This window comes from Dictyostelium purpureum (assembly GCF_000190715.1).
Source record: "Dictyostelium purpureum unplaced genomic scaffold DICPUscaffold_6, whole genome shotgun sequence".
In the NCBI taxonomy this organism is placed as follows: Eukaryota; Evosea; class Eumycetozoa; order Dictyosteliales; family Dictyosteliaceae; genus Dictyostelium; species Dictyostelium purpureum.
In genome coordinates this window covers 25,522-40,969 of record NW_003519343.1, presented here as the reverse complement: position 1 = coordinate 40,969, position 15,448 = coordinate 25,522, and the positions used below count along the sequence as shown (strand labels likewise).

The following is a 15,448-nucleotide window of genomic DNA, read 5'->3' as shown; positions in this document are numbered from 1 at the left end:
AATTAAAAACACTATTTATCATAAAAAATATTTTATTATATTATTATTTTATATACTTTCAAAAATGAAATCTCTTTTATTTATCTTTTTATTAATAGTTTCTATAGTTTCAGGTTATTACTGTGGTTTTAATTATTGCAGAGAGGGTCAAGTTACGATACAAGAAGATGATGGTTGCAGTTGTGTGGAAGAAAATAAAAGTGAAGTTAAAATTACATCTGCTTTAATGGGAACATGGGAGGATGGTAGCCGTGGTGGTGATACATTTATGAGTGTAGAGTACATAATAATAAACAATGGTGCTAAAGACCTTCGAAATATTTTTATTGTTCCTAATGAAACATTGTCAATTCGTGATTCACTCTATAGTGATGACTCAATATGGAATATAATTATTAATAATGGTGGTTTAACACTACCTTATTATCAAAACACAATAAATTCAAATCAATGCTATAAATTTGGTTTTATCATTAAAAGTAAAACAATACCAAGCCTAAAAGTAGCTTCAATTGGTTATTGAAAATTAAATAAAGTTTATAATTTTTATTAAATAAATATTTGTAATTATTTTTTTAAAAATGACCAATATATTTAATGATATTAATTCATCAGTATTTATTTATTTATTGTGTTTTGATTTTTGGTGTATTTTATACTTGTATGTACAACACTGTTCAAAAGTTTGGCCACATCAATTCATTTTTTGATCCCGCGTAAAAGAGGATCGAACCCTGAGAGGTAGGCTGTAATCAATTCTTTCTGGCATTAAATATTAAATATGTTAAAAAAATAAAAAATATATTTTAGTAAAATTGACAGAATTCAAGTTTTAAGGTTTCTTCAACGGGGATTCGAACCCCAATATCTTTCGATACTAACCGAATTCAAAGAGAGATAAAATGCTGTAAGGAATTCTTGTTAGTTTATTTTTAAAAAAATTTAAAAAGTGTTATAATTAATTTTGAAAAAAAATTTATGGGTAATTTTATTTTTAAAATTTTTTTTTAAAAAATAAAAAGATATTGTTAATTTGAGGTTCATTTTGTTAAAAAATGAATAATAAATTTCAAGATATTTTTTGGGGAATAAAAAATCTCAAATAATAATATTTAATTTTAATAAAATTATTATTTATAATTCCACAATGATATTTTTTATTTAATGAAAATGATTTTATATCATGTAAATTCTCTATTTAAAAGCCATATTAACAATCAATAAATTTTAATAGTTTAAATAATCAATAATTTTATTAAAAACAAAAAAATATAAAAAATAATAAATTAATAATAAAAATTTTTTTTTTTTTTTTATTTTAAATAATTTTTTACTTTATATAATTTGGGCCACACTTGATTTCTTAAAAAAAAAACTTTAAAAAACTCTCAAAAAAATTAACATGATCCAAAAATAAAACAAACAAACAAACAAATAAACAAACAAACAAACAAACAAATAAAAAAAAATAAAATTATTTTTATACGAAGAATATAGTTATAAAACTAAATTTAAATAATTATTATATTTATTATATTTTAATTTATGGTTAACAATTTAAAATCTTCAATTGATAGTGATTTGGAGTTGATAAAGCAAGTTAGTATTAGGCTTACTATTCTTCTTTTTAATTTCCTATATTATTATATTTTTGTATTTGTAAAGTTATTTATTAAAATTAATTTATTTCTTCAAATAAAACAAAATTAAAAAAGAGAATAAAAAAAACATAGAATTGTTAATAATATTAATGAATACAAAAATCTTTGGTTACGATTAAAAAAAAAATGAATAAAAAAAAAACAATGAAATTTTTTTATAATTAAATTTTTTATTTAAATTTTTATTAACAAAAAATACAAAGATATACTGGAAGGCCACGTATACAAAAACAACCGTTAAAATAAATGGTGACAGAGTAATCGTTGATAGATGTGATAAATGTGAATATAATTCAAGAAACTTGAGAATTTTTATTAATTGTTCTCAAATTCCAAGAATAACATTCACAGTTATCACATTTATCAACGATGACCTCTCACTATTTACTTTAACCCTATTCATCAGATGGAATAGTTCTGCAACGATGGCAATGGTGTGTTTTTGAATACGTATTTCTAGTTATTTAGCTCTGCAACGATGGCAACGGGATGTTCTTGGAGATGCAGGACCCGTATTCAAAGTATTTTTGGTTAAATGAAGTTTTAAGAAATTCGTCTGCTGCCTCTTTGAATTCCTCTGGACACTTCATTGAACAAATAATAACATGGTAGTCTTTACTGGGAGTGTAGAAACCGAGTTTAGGATATTCCCTTATGAGTTTTATAGCATTTTCTAGTGAAGACAAAGTCTACCGATTACCATTTGGTTACTGCACCATAATTGTCTGGGTACATTAGAAAGAAGCTTGTGCGTGACTTAAGCAAATAATAATAAAATAGATTAGTAATGTAGATGTAACTACTTTGGTTATAAATAAATAAATAAATAATAAATATAAATTCTAATAATTAAATATACAATTATTTGTTTGTGATATAACAAAAACAAAAATAAAAATAAAAAGAAAAATTTTTTAAATTTATAGTGTGTGATTCATAACATTTCTATCAAAATTTTTATAAAAAAAAAAAAAATTTTAAAAAAAAAAAATTTTAAAAAAAAAAAAAAAATCCTTTTGTGATCTGCCCAAAAAAAATTTTATTAAAAAAAAATAAAATTATTTGAAAAAAAAAAAATCTTTGTGTTAAAAATTATAAAAAAAAAATTATGGGGTATTTTTTTTTTTTTTTTTCAAACCTTTAACAAAAAATTTGCCCTTTATTTTTTTTAGCTTTAGAAACTAAGAAAATAAAATATCTGAAATACTGGCAATATTGATATTGATATTTTATAAAAATAAATAATTATCAAACAAATAATATATACTTAATCATTTATAAGTTGTTTATTTGTTATACTTTGTTTTTCTTATATATATTTACTTAATTATTTCTTTTTTTTTTATTTAATTTTTGATTTATTTATTTTTTATAATTAATTAAATAATATTATTTGAATTATTAAAATTGAACAATGAAAGTTTCTTAAGGAATGAATATTAAAATAAAAAAATATAGTTATTATACTTTACTTTAAGTGGACTTTTAGATTAAATTTAATTATAAAAAAATCATTATAATTTTATTTTTTAATTATTTTATTACACACCTTTTTTTTTTATTTCCTCATCATCATCATCATCATCATCATCATCATCATCATCATCATCATCATCATCATCATCATCATCATCATCATGAAAATTTATATCAACCCTAAAGCTTGAAAAAAAACTTTTAATTAATAATAATTTTTTTATAAAAAAAAAAATAAAAAAAAAAAAAATAAAAAAAAATTAATATTAATAATAGACCATAAAATCAAAAAATTCAATATATTAGTAACGATAGTATCACAACAATAATTAGCTTTAGCAAATAACAAATATAGAAACAATAGTAAAAAGGATTCAGATGTTTACCATTTCCACAAATTATTACTGTGTCATAATTTAATTAGAAATATAATAAAATTTTATTTTTTATAAACAATATGTTTATTTTTTGTATACCATTTTCCTTTTTATTGAATATAGTTCTTCATGAAATAATTTAGTATCTAATTTTTTTACAATTGATAAAATAGTATTGAATACTAAATTGTGTTTTTGAATAAATTTGTTCCAGATGATCCAAAAAACGATAAACAATAACGATAATTTTTAATCACTATGATTTATCTATTAAGTTTGATGATGTTGCTATTGAAATGTTGGAGTACCAAAAAAAAAACAGTTGATGTTGCATACGAATTGTATTCTGTATTACTCAATGATTTTAAACAGTTTATTTTTTTTTTTATTTTTTTTTTCTTTTTTCTTTTTAAATTTCATAAATTTTAATTTTAATTCTATAAATAAAATGAAGTATTCATACAAAACCATCATTTTTTACCCTATTTGTTTAATAATATGATGTTGTTATAATAAAGCAAAACAATTAAATTACAGATTATTTTTTTTTATTTTTTTTTAAAGTGAAAATTACAGATTAAATAGCGATCTCAAAAAATATTGCGAAGAAACTTCACTCAAAAAAAAACTTGATTATTAAAGGAAAAAAAAAATAAAAAGTAAAGGTATCAGGTGTTTACTTAGATTATTTAATTTTTTTAAAGTTTTAGATAAGCCAGGGCTCACACTAAACCTAGTTCTGAATGATATTAGATACTGGAGTCTGTATGGTGTAAATAAACATGGCCTTTACTTGAAAGTAAAAAGTTTATTTTGGTTTTAAATTATGTATGGTTTTATTTTAAAAAAATTGTTATGGGAAATAATAATTGTATTTAATAATTTTTTAAGAAAAAAGATTTTGGGAAAAATAAAATAAAAAAAATTGATATTTTATATTGAATTTTTAAAAACTAAAATTAAATTTTTTTTTCCCCAAATATTATTTTTTTAAAATTTATTTATTCAATCGATATCTTATTTGTTTCTATTTAACTTTTTTATATAAATGACATAATTTTTTTGTAAATCATTAAAGTCTTGTGGAAAAACTTTTCCTACACAGAATTTTTTTATTAAATATCTTAGTTGAGTTTTTTGTCGCAACCATTCAATTTGACAGTATTAGCAAAGGCTAGCCCTTTAATTAATTATTTTGTTTTTGTTTTAATAGTTAACCAAAGGTTAACAGGAATTTTATTTTTTTTTATTTTCAGTTATTTAATTTTTCTCATTTAATTTTGAAATAAAATTTTTATTTTTTTTGTTTTTTTAATTATCTGTGTTGGTATTTTCACTTTAAAGATATCTGATGAGGTTTGTTTTTAGGTGAAGTTTACAAGGTTTCTTATTTCTTCTGCTATTAAATTTGATAAAAATGGTTTTTTTAGTTTGGTAAATACCTATTTTATTTAATTGGGTCGTTTTGGGTTTCTTATAGAATTTTGTTTATTATTTCTTGACTGTTTTATAAATCGATGGGCATTTGAAAATTTTCTGTTCAGGTGATTCTTGCCACTTTGGTTATATAGTTTTGGTTGTTTAATTTTTATCACCTCGAACCACTTTTTTTTTTTTATATGCAATTTTTTATTTTTTTTTATATAAAAAAAAAAAGTGGTTCAAGGCGTATGTAATTTGTAATTAATCTATAAGGTTCTATATCTTTCTAGGTTCGTCCCATACAAAAGGGTCGTACAGAGTATCTTTTAAAAATAGGTTTATTATTTTTTGTATCGATTTATTGACCCATGGACACTTGAAAAATGTGTTCTGATGATTCTTTTTCTGGGCAGAAACAGCATTGTGATTCGAAGATCTTAAGCAATGCTTTCAGCAAATATCTCCAGATAATACGACTTCCCTTTCCATTGTGATTTTTCTGATTTGAACAAATGGTAATTATTGTTTTATTGGAATGGTATATAAATTAATATATTGTTATAATATGTTCACTAGGTATGTATATATTCTTTGTTTGATATTTTGATCGTTTTTCTTTATTTTTATTCTAGATTTTGGTAAGAGTTGAGACCAAAAATCTTTATATTTGGGTTTTATTATCATCTTTCTAACCATATTGTTTAGGATGATAGTTTCTTTCTTGGATTGGGACTTTTTTTTTGGTTCATCTTTCAAGGCAAAAAGAAAAAACCCTAAGTAGTAATATTTTGAATGCATATATCAATATAGCATCTTAATTCAGGGGTAGAATGCAAGGCCCATAACCTTGAGGTCGTAGGATCGAAACCTACAGATGCTAAAATTTTTTAAATATTTTATCTTCCTGGCGATAAATCCCTTTCATGAATCCCAACTTGAGGGGGGAACAAGTTTAAAACACAGAAAAAAACTGACAAATAAATGTCTTTTATTGAATGAAGTTTTGAGGAGTTGTTAAAAAAAACTAATCTTTATTTAAATAATCATTAAAAGTATTTTTTAATCTATATTCATAATATTGTCTATAAGAACCCCTAAAACTATAAAATTGGTCACATTGATCATGAGGTCTATTTGGATTCTTTTTTAACGGAAACATATTGAAACCATCAATTACCTCAAGCGGAACATCTAATTCTGATCCAACAAATAGTGGAAAAGAATAACGGTCATTTGTGGATTTATTATAAATTGCTCTATGAAAACTTGATACAAAGTAACCTCTTGTAATGATTTCGAATAAGTCACCAACATTACATACAAATGAACCTTTGATTGGGGGTGCGTCAATAAATGTATCTCCTACTAATACCTGCAAACCTTCAATTTGACTTTGTGTTAAAAAAGTTAATAGAGGCCAATCAGTGTGTCTACCGATACCAAACTTCTTTTCATCTTCTAATTGGTCATCGCCTTCTATTTTAGCATTTGATGGATATTTAAGTAGTGATAGAAATGTAGCTGGGTCAAAAGTATACTTATTTTTAAAATAATCAATAGGTAAATTTAAACTCTGTGCAATTAATTCAAATACTGTATCTGATAATTTTAAAACTATTGCTATGTATTTTTCAATAAAATTTTTAAAACCTACCAAACCATACATTTCCTCCTCATCTTTTGTCGGGTATAATGAATGGCCATCGCATTCTTTTTCAATATCCAAATAATAACCTTCTTTATAATCTTTTCCAACAATAACTTGTTTACCAATTCCAAAGTATCCATACAATCCTCTAGAAACTCCTCCCACTCTCCATTTCATTTTGACATCATACGGCAATGAAAAGAATTTCTGTGTATATTCCAACAATTCATCCAATACTGATTGTTCAATACCATGATTTACTATATAAAAAAACCCACTTGCTCTACAAGCATCATTTATTTCTTTTGATATTTTAATTTTACCCTGATTAGTTCCTAAATTTGAAAAATCAACTATTGGTATACTATAATTGATATTTTTATTATTTTTAATATTATTATTATTCATTTTAATTTTAAATTTAATAAATATAATGATAATGAAAAAAATAAAAAATAAAAAAACTTTTATCTCCATTTTTTTTTTTAAAAAAAAAAAACTTTAAAATAAATAATTAATATTTAAAAAAAAAAAAGATAAATAAATTATCTAAAGATTAAATTTGTTTTTTTTATATTAAAAATATTTTAAAAAATTAAAAAAATATTTTGGGAATGATAGATAATACATTCCTTTTTAATACAAAAAAAAAGGTTTTTATAAAAAATTCATATTAATTAAAAAAAAAAAATAGTTTTTAAAAATATTAACAATTAATTATTCCTCATTTTTCAATTATTGAAGAATATTTTATTTTGAATATATTTAAATATTTTGGTAGTCCAAGAAATTTATATTTTTTATATAATTATAAAAAAAAAAAAAAAAAAAAAAAAAGCTAACTTTTTTTATAATTTTCAATAAAAAAAGAATTGAGATTTTTTTTCTAAAAGGTTCGAACCCCAAGATCTTTTAATGAACTGAAACCCCGATATCTAACCCAATGATTTAACTGCTCTAAGGTATTCTTAATGTGTATACCCTTTGATTAAACTAATGAATAATTTATTCATTTTAAAACTAATAAAAATATGAGTTTGGTTCTTTAAAATCAAAAAAAAATAATATAAAAATAATTTTAAAACCCGAAACCAAACTATATTTTTATAAAACAATCAAACCTATGATTTTTTTTATCAAAACAACTTTTAAAACAAAAAAATCTATTGGCTAAATACTCGATTAAGCTTTTCTTTTAAATAACTATATTTTTTTTAAAAATAAATTTTTATTCTTTTTTATTATTTTTTTTTTTAACCAATAGAAAATAAATAAAATTTTTTTTTTTTTTTTTTTATTATAAAATAAATTAAAAAAAATTTTACGTAATAATTTTTAATTACACAAGATGGTATAATTATATTTCAAAATATCTTTATTAAAAAAAATAAAAATAAAAATAAATATAAAAAATAAAAATAAAAAAAAACAATGTTATTAATAAATAAACTAAAAGTATTAGCATCTTAATATTAACTTTATATGATTTTTTTTAAAGAATTTTAAAAAATGCGATAAGGCTAAATGGTAGTTTCCCATATATTCAATATAATTATATTGTTTTTTTTTAAAAACCTTTTCTTTTTTAAATCTTTTTTTTTAATAATTCTTTTATAATATCTCTAACCCTTGAGTTTCTTTTTAAATGTTCTTCTCTTAATTTGGAAGTTAAAAAAATACTAATAAATAATTATTTTAAAACTTTAAAAACTTTTAAAAAGAATATAATTATTTTTTTTTTAAATTATTTTTGATTTATTAAATAATAAAAAAAAAAACTATAAATTCACATTTATTTTTAAATTTTAAATATCATTTACAAAAAACAATAACAATTAATCTTTAAATACACTCATTCAAAAATTTAAAAAAAAAAAAAATGAAATATATCATTGTTTTATTATTTGCTTTATTAACAATATCTTTTTCAGCTGCAACCTATCCATGTGGTAATGGTGTTTGCTCTAATAGTGACATTTGTCGTACATTCAACAATGTTCCAGGCTGTACCCCACGTAGTAGCTATACCGAAATTACTTTGTCATCTAAAGTAGTAAACATATGGTATGATGGCAATGCTGGAAAATGGTATACTCAATATGACATTACTATTTCAAATAATTCAAACTATAACCTCAAACAAATCAACATTGGTACTGCTAATTTAAATTTACGTGACCCACAATCACTTTGGAATATGGTCAAATCTCCAAGTGGTGTATTATCTCTTCCATCATACCAACAATCAATTAATGCACATGCCTCATATGTTTTTGGTTATATTTTAGTAGGCCAAAATCAACCAGCAACATTATCTATTCTTTCAGTTAATTTTTAAAACAAATAAACTTATTATTTAATTAAATAAAATTATATTTAATTAAATCATTTTAAAAAAAAAAAAAATGTGAGACATAATTGAATATTTTGGGTTTTTTTTAAAAAAAATTAAATTTTATTAACTGTAAGGAACTGAACAAAAAATAATTTAAAGGTTTTTGGCTCTGAGTGAAGCTTTCTTTTGTGAAATACGGGCACGTCTTTGTCTGAGGGTTCTTTGGACGAGTTTGTTGTTTTTGGCTTCGTATTTACGGTCTTTCTTGGCAGCTGGTGATGGATCAGCACGGATGGCAGCGTGGGCTTTTTTGTAGATTTCTTCGATATCTTTTGAGGCAACGCCGGCTTTGATGTAACGTGAGAAGAGTTTTTTGTAGGCTTCTTCGTCATCAGCTTGTAAGAGTGACATGTATTTGGCAACGTGTTGACCAAAGATGTAGCTTCTTAAAACTTCAGCGTTGAGTTTCTTTGATTCAGCGTTGTAACCAGCAAATCTGGATTCAGAGTGTGGAACGTATAAACCACCATCAACAGCACCTTTTAAGACAGCGAAGACTTTTGAACCGGTTGAGGTACGAGCAAGACCAACATCTAAGTTAGCTTTGAATGGTCTGGCTTTGTCGTCGACTGGTTTGACTAAGAAAATTTTACCGTCAACTTTTTCTTGACCTTTGTAGGTATCAGCTAATTTTAATTTGGCTAATAATCTACGGGCTAATAATAAACCGGTAGCATAACATGAGGCATAGTTGGTTAAACCGACTTTGACACCATAACGTGGTAATTCGTGAGCGTAGGCTGAGGCTAAAACGAAATCACCAACGATTTTAGAGTAGACAATTTGGGCAACAACGTCTTTGTTGGTAATACGAGCAACTAATCTGTATTTTGGTGAGTTGTATTTGTTTTTGTCTTGGGTGATTAATCTGTGTCTTTGTTGGTAATCAGTTTTACCTTCACGACGACGTCTGAATTGGACTTGATATCTGCTGTAGTAAGCTTTAGTTTTAACAACTTTGACGAAACCCTAAAAAAAATAATTTGAAAATATTAATTATTTGTTTATTTATTTCATTATGAGTATTATTATTTTTTTTATTTTATTTTAAATATTATTATTTATTGATATATTATTCATTGTTATTAATTATTTTAATTGATTATTTTTATTATATTGTTTTGATGATATATTATTAAAAAATATATTGTTTTTTTTTTTATATATATTCATACCATTTTGTTCTTTTCTGTGTGTAAATCAACTAATACGAAAAAATTTTTTAAAAAAACTTTTATTTTAAAAAAATGAAAAAAAATTTTAAAAAAAAAAAAAAAAATAAAAAAAAAAACAAAAGTAAAATAAAAGCCCTGTGGCTTTCGGTTTTTTATTTTTTTTTTAAAATTTTGTTTTTAAAATTGGAATTAATCTGAATTTTAACTTGGTATTTTGAAGATCAATAAATAAAATTAATAAAAATATGAGAATTTTTTTTTTTTAGATTTATTTTATTTTTGATTATATAAATTATTTTATTTATATAGTTTTATTTTTTTTTATTTATTTTTTATTGAATATATTATTTTAATTTTGTTTCTTTTCAATTACTTTTGGTTTGTTTGATCTTGGGGTTGGGATTACAAATCTTAATAAAACAAAGGTTGATAATAAAAGTATAATTGGGGCATAAGAGAAAGATCTCCATAATTGAATTGAACGTTCGGAATTTAAAAAGAGGAAAGAGGCACCAAAGAAAGAGAGGAACCATTCGCAAAGACATGTACCAAGGATATCATAGATTTTCTTTTGTGGTTGAATTGGTTTTTCATCAGCACCTTTGACAAAGTATGGACGGATTTTACGACGCATATCTTTAGCAACTTCAGTGAGGAAAGTTGAAGCGGCAAAGAAGATATAATAACCTGGATAGAAACCGTGCCAGAAAGCAGAGACAGCGTATGTGGCAAGAGTGGCAAAGAAAGTTGGTTTAGAACCTGGTGGGGTAAGACGAAGATATACATATCTCTTTAACCAATCGCTAGTACCTATATTCCAACAATTTGAAATATCTCTAATATTTGATGCAAATTCGACAGTTAATGGATAAACATTGGTAATACGATCCCAACGAATTTTACCCTCTTTAGTGTAACCATTGAAACCAATACCACTTAAAACAGCAGAACCTTCTGACATATACCAACCGAAATAATATCTAAATCTTGTTAATGCAACATGAATATGAATTTTAATAATTCTATAATAATTTAAAAAGAAATATTAATATTGTAGCTTTTTTTTTTAAAAAAAAATAATTTTAAATAAAATATACCTTAAATATAATGGTTCGAAACCAAAGGATGGGTCAGCTAAATCTAAAACTGGGAAATAACCTGAGAGAATAACGAATGGGAAAACGAATAAACCATAACCTAATGTTTTCATTGATGGAAGGAAAGAGTTTGGAATTTTACCTTTAAGTTTTTCGTCTTTGAACATTTTGCCAGAGGTATAGTCGAGGTAGTCAGTAATTTCGATGGTTGGACCTGCTAAAAATGTTGGGAAGAAATAAACGAAACCAAAGAATTCTAAAAGATTTGGGAGTTTTTTAATTGATCTTCTCTTTTGATCAGAAGAGAGTTCGTTATCTGGTTTTGAGCCATCGGAAAGATTCCATGCAAAACTAGTGAGTTTGAGAGTTAAAATCATTTGTGGTCCGGTGAAATCTAAAGTCCAACCCATATAATCTGTCCAAATACGATAGATGTGGGATACTGATAAATAGCCTAAACAAAATGCAAATACTACTAATTGTGAATAACGTCTTGGTAATACCATTAATAAACCGTATGAAATTAATGATGAAATGAATGAGTGTACCCAACTCCATTGACCTAATGACCATGTGCAATAGGCAATACCCAAAAATATATTTAACATGTGTTTTAAATTTGCATTTGGTAACTTTCTTAATAAATATGCGAATGGGTATGATGCTAATAAACAAATCACTGTTTTGATTTGATCAGCTGGAAACCCAAATGACCCTAGATAAGCATCGAGATCAGACATTTTGACTAACCTTTTTTTTTATTCTATTATTATATTAATAAAAAAAAATCTAATTTTTCTTTATATCTAAAATTTAAATAAATAAATAAATAAGGAGATATAATATTTTAAAAAAAAAGGTTTTTTTTTTAAAATTTAATTTTTTTATATTGTTATTGAAAAAAAAAAATTAATTAAAAAAATAAAAAAAAAATAAAAAAATGGAAAAAAAAAAAAAAAAAGATTTTTTTATTTAAGAAAAATAAAAAAAAATAGTTCATATGAAAGCGTATATAGTTCGTCATTTTTAATTATTGGAATTTGGGTGTTTTAGTTATATTTAATTGTTTTAATAGTTATATCAATTTTTAATTTGAAAATTAAATGGTTTAAAAAAATAATACAATTATAGTAAAAAAATCGAATTTAGTAAACTTTTTTTTATTTTATTTTTATTTTATTTTTTTTTTAATTTTTTTTCTTTTATTATAATTAATTATCAATTAATAAAATCACAATCTTTAAAGACATAAATATTGTTTTGTTATAATCATTACACTAGTTTTTTTTTTATATTTTTTTATATTTTTTCAAATATTTAAAAATTTTTATTTTTTTTTTATTTTTTAATTTTTTTTAATTTTTCATTTTTTTTTTAATATAATCAATTTTGAACACAAACAGCAAATATAGGAATAAAAAAGGTTTATTATTTAATAATTATTGTCAACATCACAATATAAAATTTTAATAGTAGAGTAATAATAGCTTTAAAAATAAATAAACAATTTATAAAATATATAATGCTAATTTGAATAGAGTTTTTGTATAATAGTAAATAAAATAAAATAAATAAAATAAAATAAATAAAATAAAATAAAATATAAAATAATAATATGCTACCAAATATTAAATCACCAACAAGAGAAAATGATAGATCAAAACAACAATTACATATAAATGATTTAGAAGAAACACCAATTAAGCAATCGCCCTCACCATATAGTTCAACACCAAAAACAAGTGGACTAAAACCACCATCTCAAATTAAACCTAAAATTCCAGCTACACCACCATTATCTTCGAGCACCGGTTCGACCACAACAACCAACACAACCACAACAACCAACACAAATGCTTATAAAAGTACAAATTATTTAACACCTCAAAATACATCAGCAATAAATACTCCAAATAAAAATACATCTAATACATCATCCACTATTAATACACCAAAATATAATGGATTTAGTACACCAATGACTGATTTTAGTGCAATCAAACCACAGCCACAGACACAAGGACTCATACTTGAAGAAATACCAAGTGAATCTGAGTATGAGATGGATCCAAATGCTTCACAATTTTCAGACTCACCTTTAACTCCAAAAAAATCAGTATCTTCAGCATCAGCATCAGCATCAAAACCAAGAAGATGGAGATTAGTACCTGCAAATTGTACTTGTTTAATTGTAACTATACAGAGTCTTACAATAAATAACATTTTAAACTATATAAAATACTTATGGTCTATTTTTTTTTATTTTTTTAATTTTTTTGTTATTTTTTAGCACGATTCAAATTTGAATAGCAGTAGTAATAATAATTCAAGTAATATTAATAACAGTAATAATACACCCTCATCAAATACAAATTATTGCCCAAAGTGCAGCCAAACCAGTTTTGACCAACAACAACAATACAATTCTAACCAAACACATTCACATTCACAATCACCATCACAATTTCAGAATTTTTATGAATATAATAGAGTTACAACAAATACAGGAAATAAACAACCTCAACATGTTTCATTTAGCTCAACACCACTGAAAAAAGTTGATTATAAAGTTGTTGGGACTGGTGACTTTGAAAAAGAGTTAGATTTATTAAAGAATGAGGTTAGTGATTTAGAAGACGAGTTTAACATTTTAAAGGGTTCAAAAAAATCAGATTATTCAGGTAGCTTTGGACCATCAACAAAATTTACAACAAGTACTACAACAAGTACTCATTCATCAAAATCTCCCTATACGCCCCAAACCTCAACAAATAATAACAATAACAACTATCACGACAATATTGTAACACCAATAACATATCAATCACAAACACAAACACAACCACAACCTCCAAACTCATCATCAAAACTATATGAGCAGTTAAATAGTTTTCAAAAAAAAATGGAATTTGAAATTAATCAATTAAATAAAGAAGAGATAAACACAAATAGCAATAAAACACCATCAAAACTTTTTAATAATGATCAATCAGCAATTGATACACCGTTAACAGCCAACTCGTCACATAACAACGGTAATAGTAAATCATCATTAATCCAACAATTAGTTAATTTACTTGATGAGTTAGAGCAGGAAAAAATCCAATCAAAGCTATTATTAAAGGAGCGTAATGATTTTGAAAGATTGCTAAAAGAGTTTCAGAATTTATCTGAGCTCAGAGATGGAGAGTTTAAAAATTTAAATTTATTAAATTCAAAATATCAGGACGAAATCAAAGAAAAGGACTCAATGAATACCCAGCTATTAGAAAAACTAAAGGAATACCAACAGGAAATCTTAGAAAAAGCCGTAGATTTGACAACACTAAAAGATTTAGAAATCGAGATAAGTTCAATGAAAAACCAGTATAGACAAAAGGAAATGGAGTTGGATGAAAAAGAGGTATTGATAAAAAAGGGGGAGCAGGAGATTGAAAAGATTCAAAGCAACATTCAACAAATGAAAATAGATATTAGCAACCAAGAAAAAGCAGAACAACTACTAAATCAAATTGTAAAATTAAAACTCGAATTCCACTCATTAGAAAGACTTTTAGAAGACGAGAGTTCAAGGTATAAATCATTAAAAGAAACATATGAAAAAGAAAAACAAGACCATCACCATCAACTATTGAATTTGAATCAATTGGAATCTGAATCTAGAAAGAAAATAAATGAACTTTCATTTGATAAATCAAGATTGGATTTATTAGTAGCTCAAAAACAAAAAGAAATTGATCAATTTGAAAATGAAAAGCGTGGTAGATTATTGGTTGATAAAGTTGAATGGGACAGCTTAAACAGAGAATATACCCATCTTAAAGAAGATTACAATATGGCAAATCAACAACTAAATCAAGTCGAGTTTGATAATCAAAAATTACAACACAATCTACAAGAAAATGAAAAAATAATTGGTGAAATGCAAATAGACATCGAAAATCTCTTTAAATCTAAACAAAATCTCGAAGAATATATCAAATCGTTAATTAAAGAAAATAATGATATGAAAGAAAGATTATCAAAGGTTCATCACATTGTCCAAGACTCACCAAGAAAAAATCACCCAAGTTTTAGATTTGATCAATTTTCTCCAAAATCACCATTTCTAAAAACAACATATCAATCATTTTACAACAACAACACCACAAACCATAATAATATTAACAAAACCAATGGTAGTAATAGTGGTTATCA

General features: G+C 23.9%; 5 protein-coding genes across 5 annotated transcripts; 2 read left to right on the top strand and 3 right to left on the bottom strand.

The window, feature by feature from the left end:
* Positions 1-64: 64 nt before the first annotated feature.
* Positions 65-523, top strand: DICPUDRAFT_25577 (uncharacterized protein; the record flags this gene model as incomplete). The annotated part of the gene is made up of 1 exon (XM_003283292.1): positions 65-523. One exon carries the CDS (start codon positions 65-67, stop codon positions 521-523), a length of 459 nt encoding a protein of 152 aa, XP_003283340.1.
* Positions 524-5,960: 5,437 nt separating this feature from the next.
* On the bottom strand, positions 5,961-6,992 carry DICPUDRAFT_74298 (uncharacterized protein; the record flags this gene model as incomplete). Its single annotated transcript, XM_003283255.1, has 1 exon — positions 5,961-6,992. One exon carries the CDS (start codon positions 6,990-6,992, stop codon positions 5,961-5,963), a length of 1,032 nt encoding a protein of 343 aa, XP_003283303.1.
* Positions 6,993-8,343: 1,351 nt separating this feature from the next.
* Positions 8,344-8,976, top strand: DICPUDRAFT_91080 (uncharacterized protein). The gene has a single exon (XM_003283291.1). The coding sequence runs from the start codon at positions 8,464-8,466 to the stop codon at positions 8,920-8,922; it is 459 nt and encodes a 152-aa protein (XP_003283339.1). The 5' UTR covers positions 8,344-8,463; the 3' UTR covers positions 8,923-8,976.
* Positions 8,977-9,013: 37 nt separating this feature from the next.
* Positions 9,014-10,171, bottom strand: DICPUDRAFT_52175 (60S ribosomal protein L5). Its single transcript, XM_003283254.1, has 2 exons — positions 10,155-10,171; positions 9,014-9,948 (listed from the first exon to the last, which is right to left on the bottom strand). The coding sequence occupies exons 1-2, from the start codon at positions 10,155-10,157 to the stop codon at positions 9,073-9,075; spliced, it is 879 nt and encodes a 292-aa protein (XP_003283302.1). The 5' UTR covers positions 10,158-10,171; the 3' UTR covers positions 9,014-9,072.
* A 264-nt stretch (positions 10,172-10,435) lies between these two features.
* Positions 10,436-12,126, bottom strand: DICPUDRAFT_52171 (uncharacterized protein). Its single transcript, XM_003283253.1, has 2 exons — positions 11,252-12,126; positions 10,436-11,176 (listed from the first exon to the last, which is right to left on the bottom strand). Exons 1-2 carry the CDS (start codon positions 11,989-11,991, stop codon positions 10,504-10,506), a joined length of 1,413 nt encoding a protein of 470 aa, XP_003283301.1. The 5' UTR covers positions 11,992-12,126; the 3' UTR covers positions 10,436-10,503.
* Positions 12,127-15,448: the final 3,322 nt, after the last annotated feature.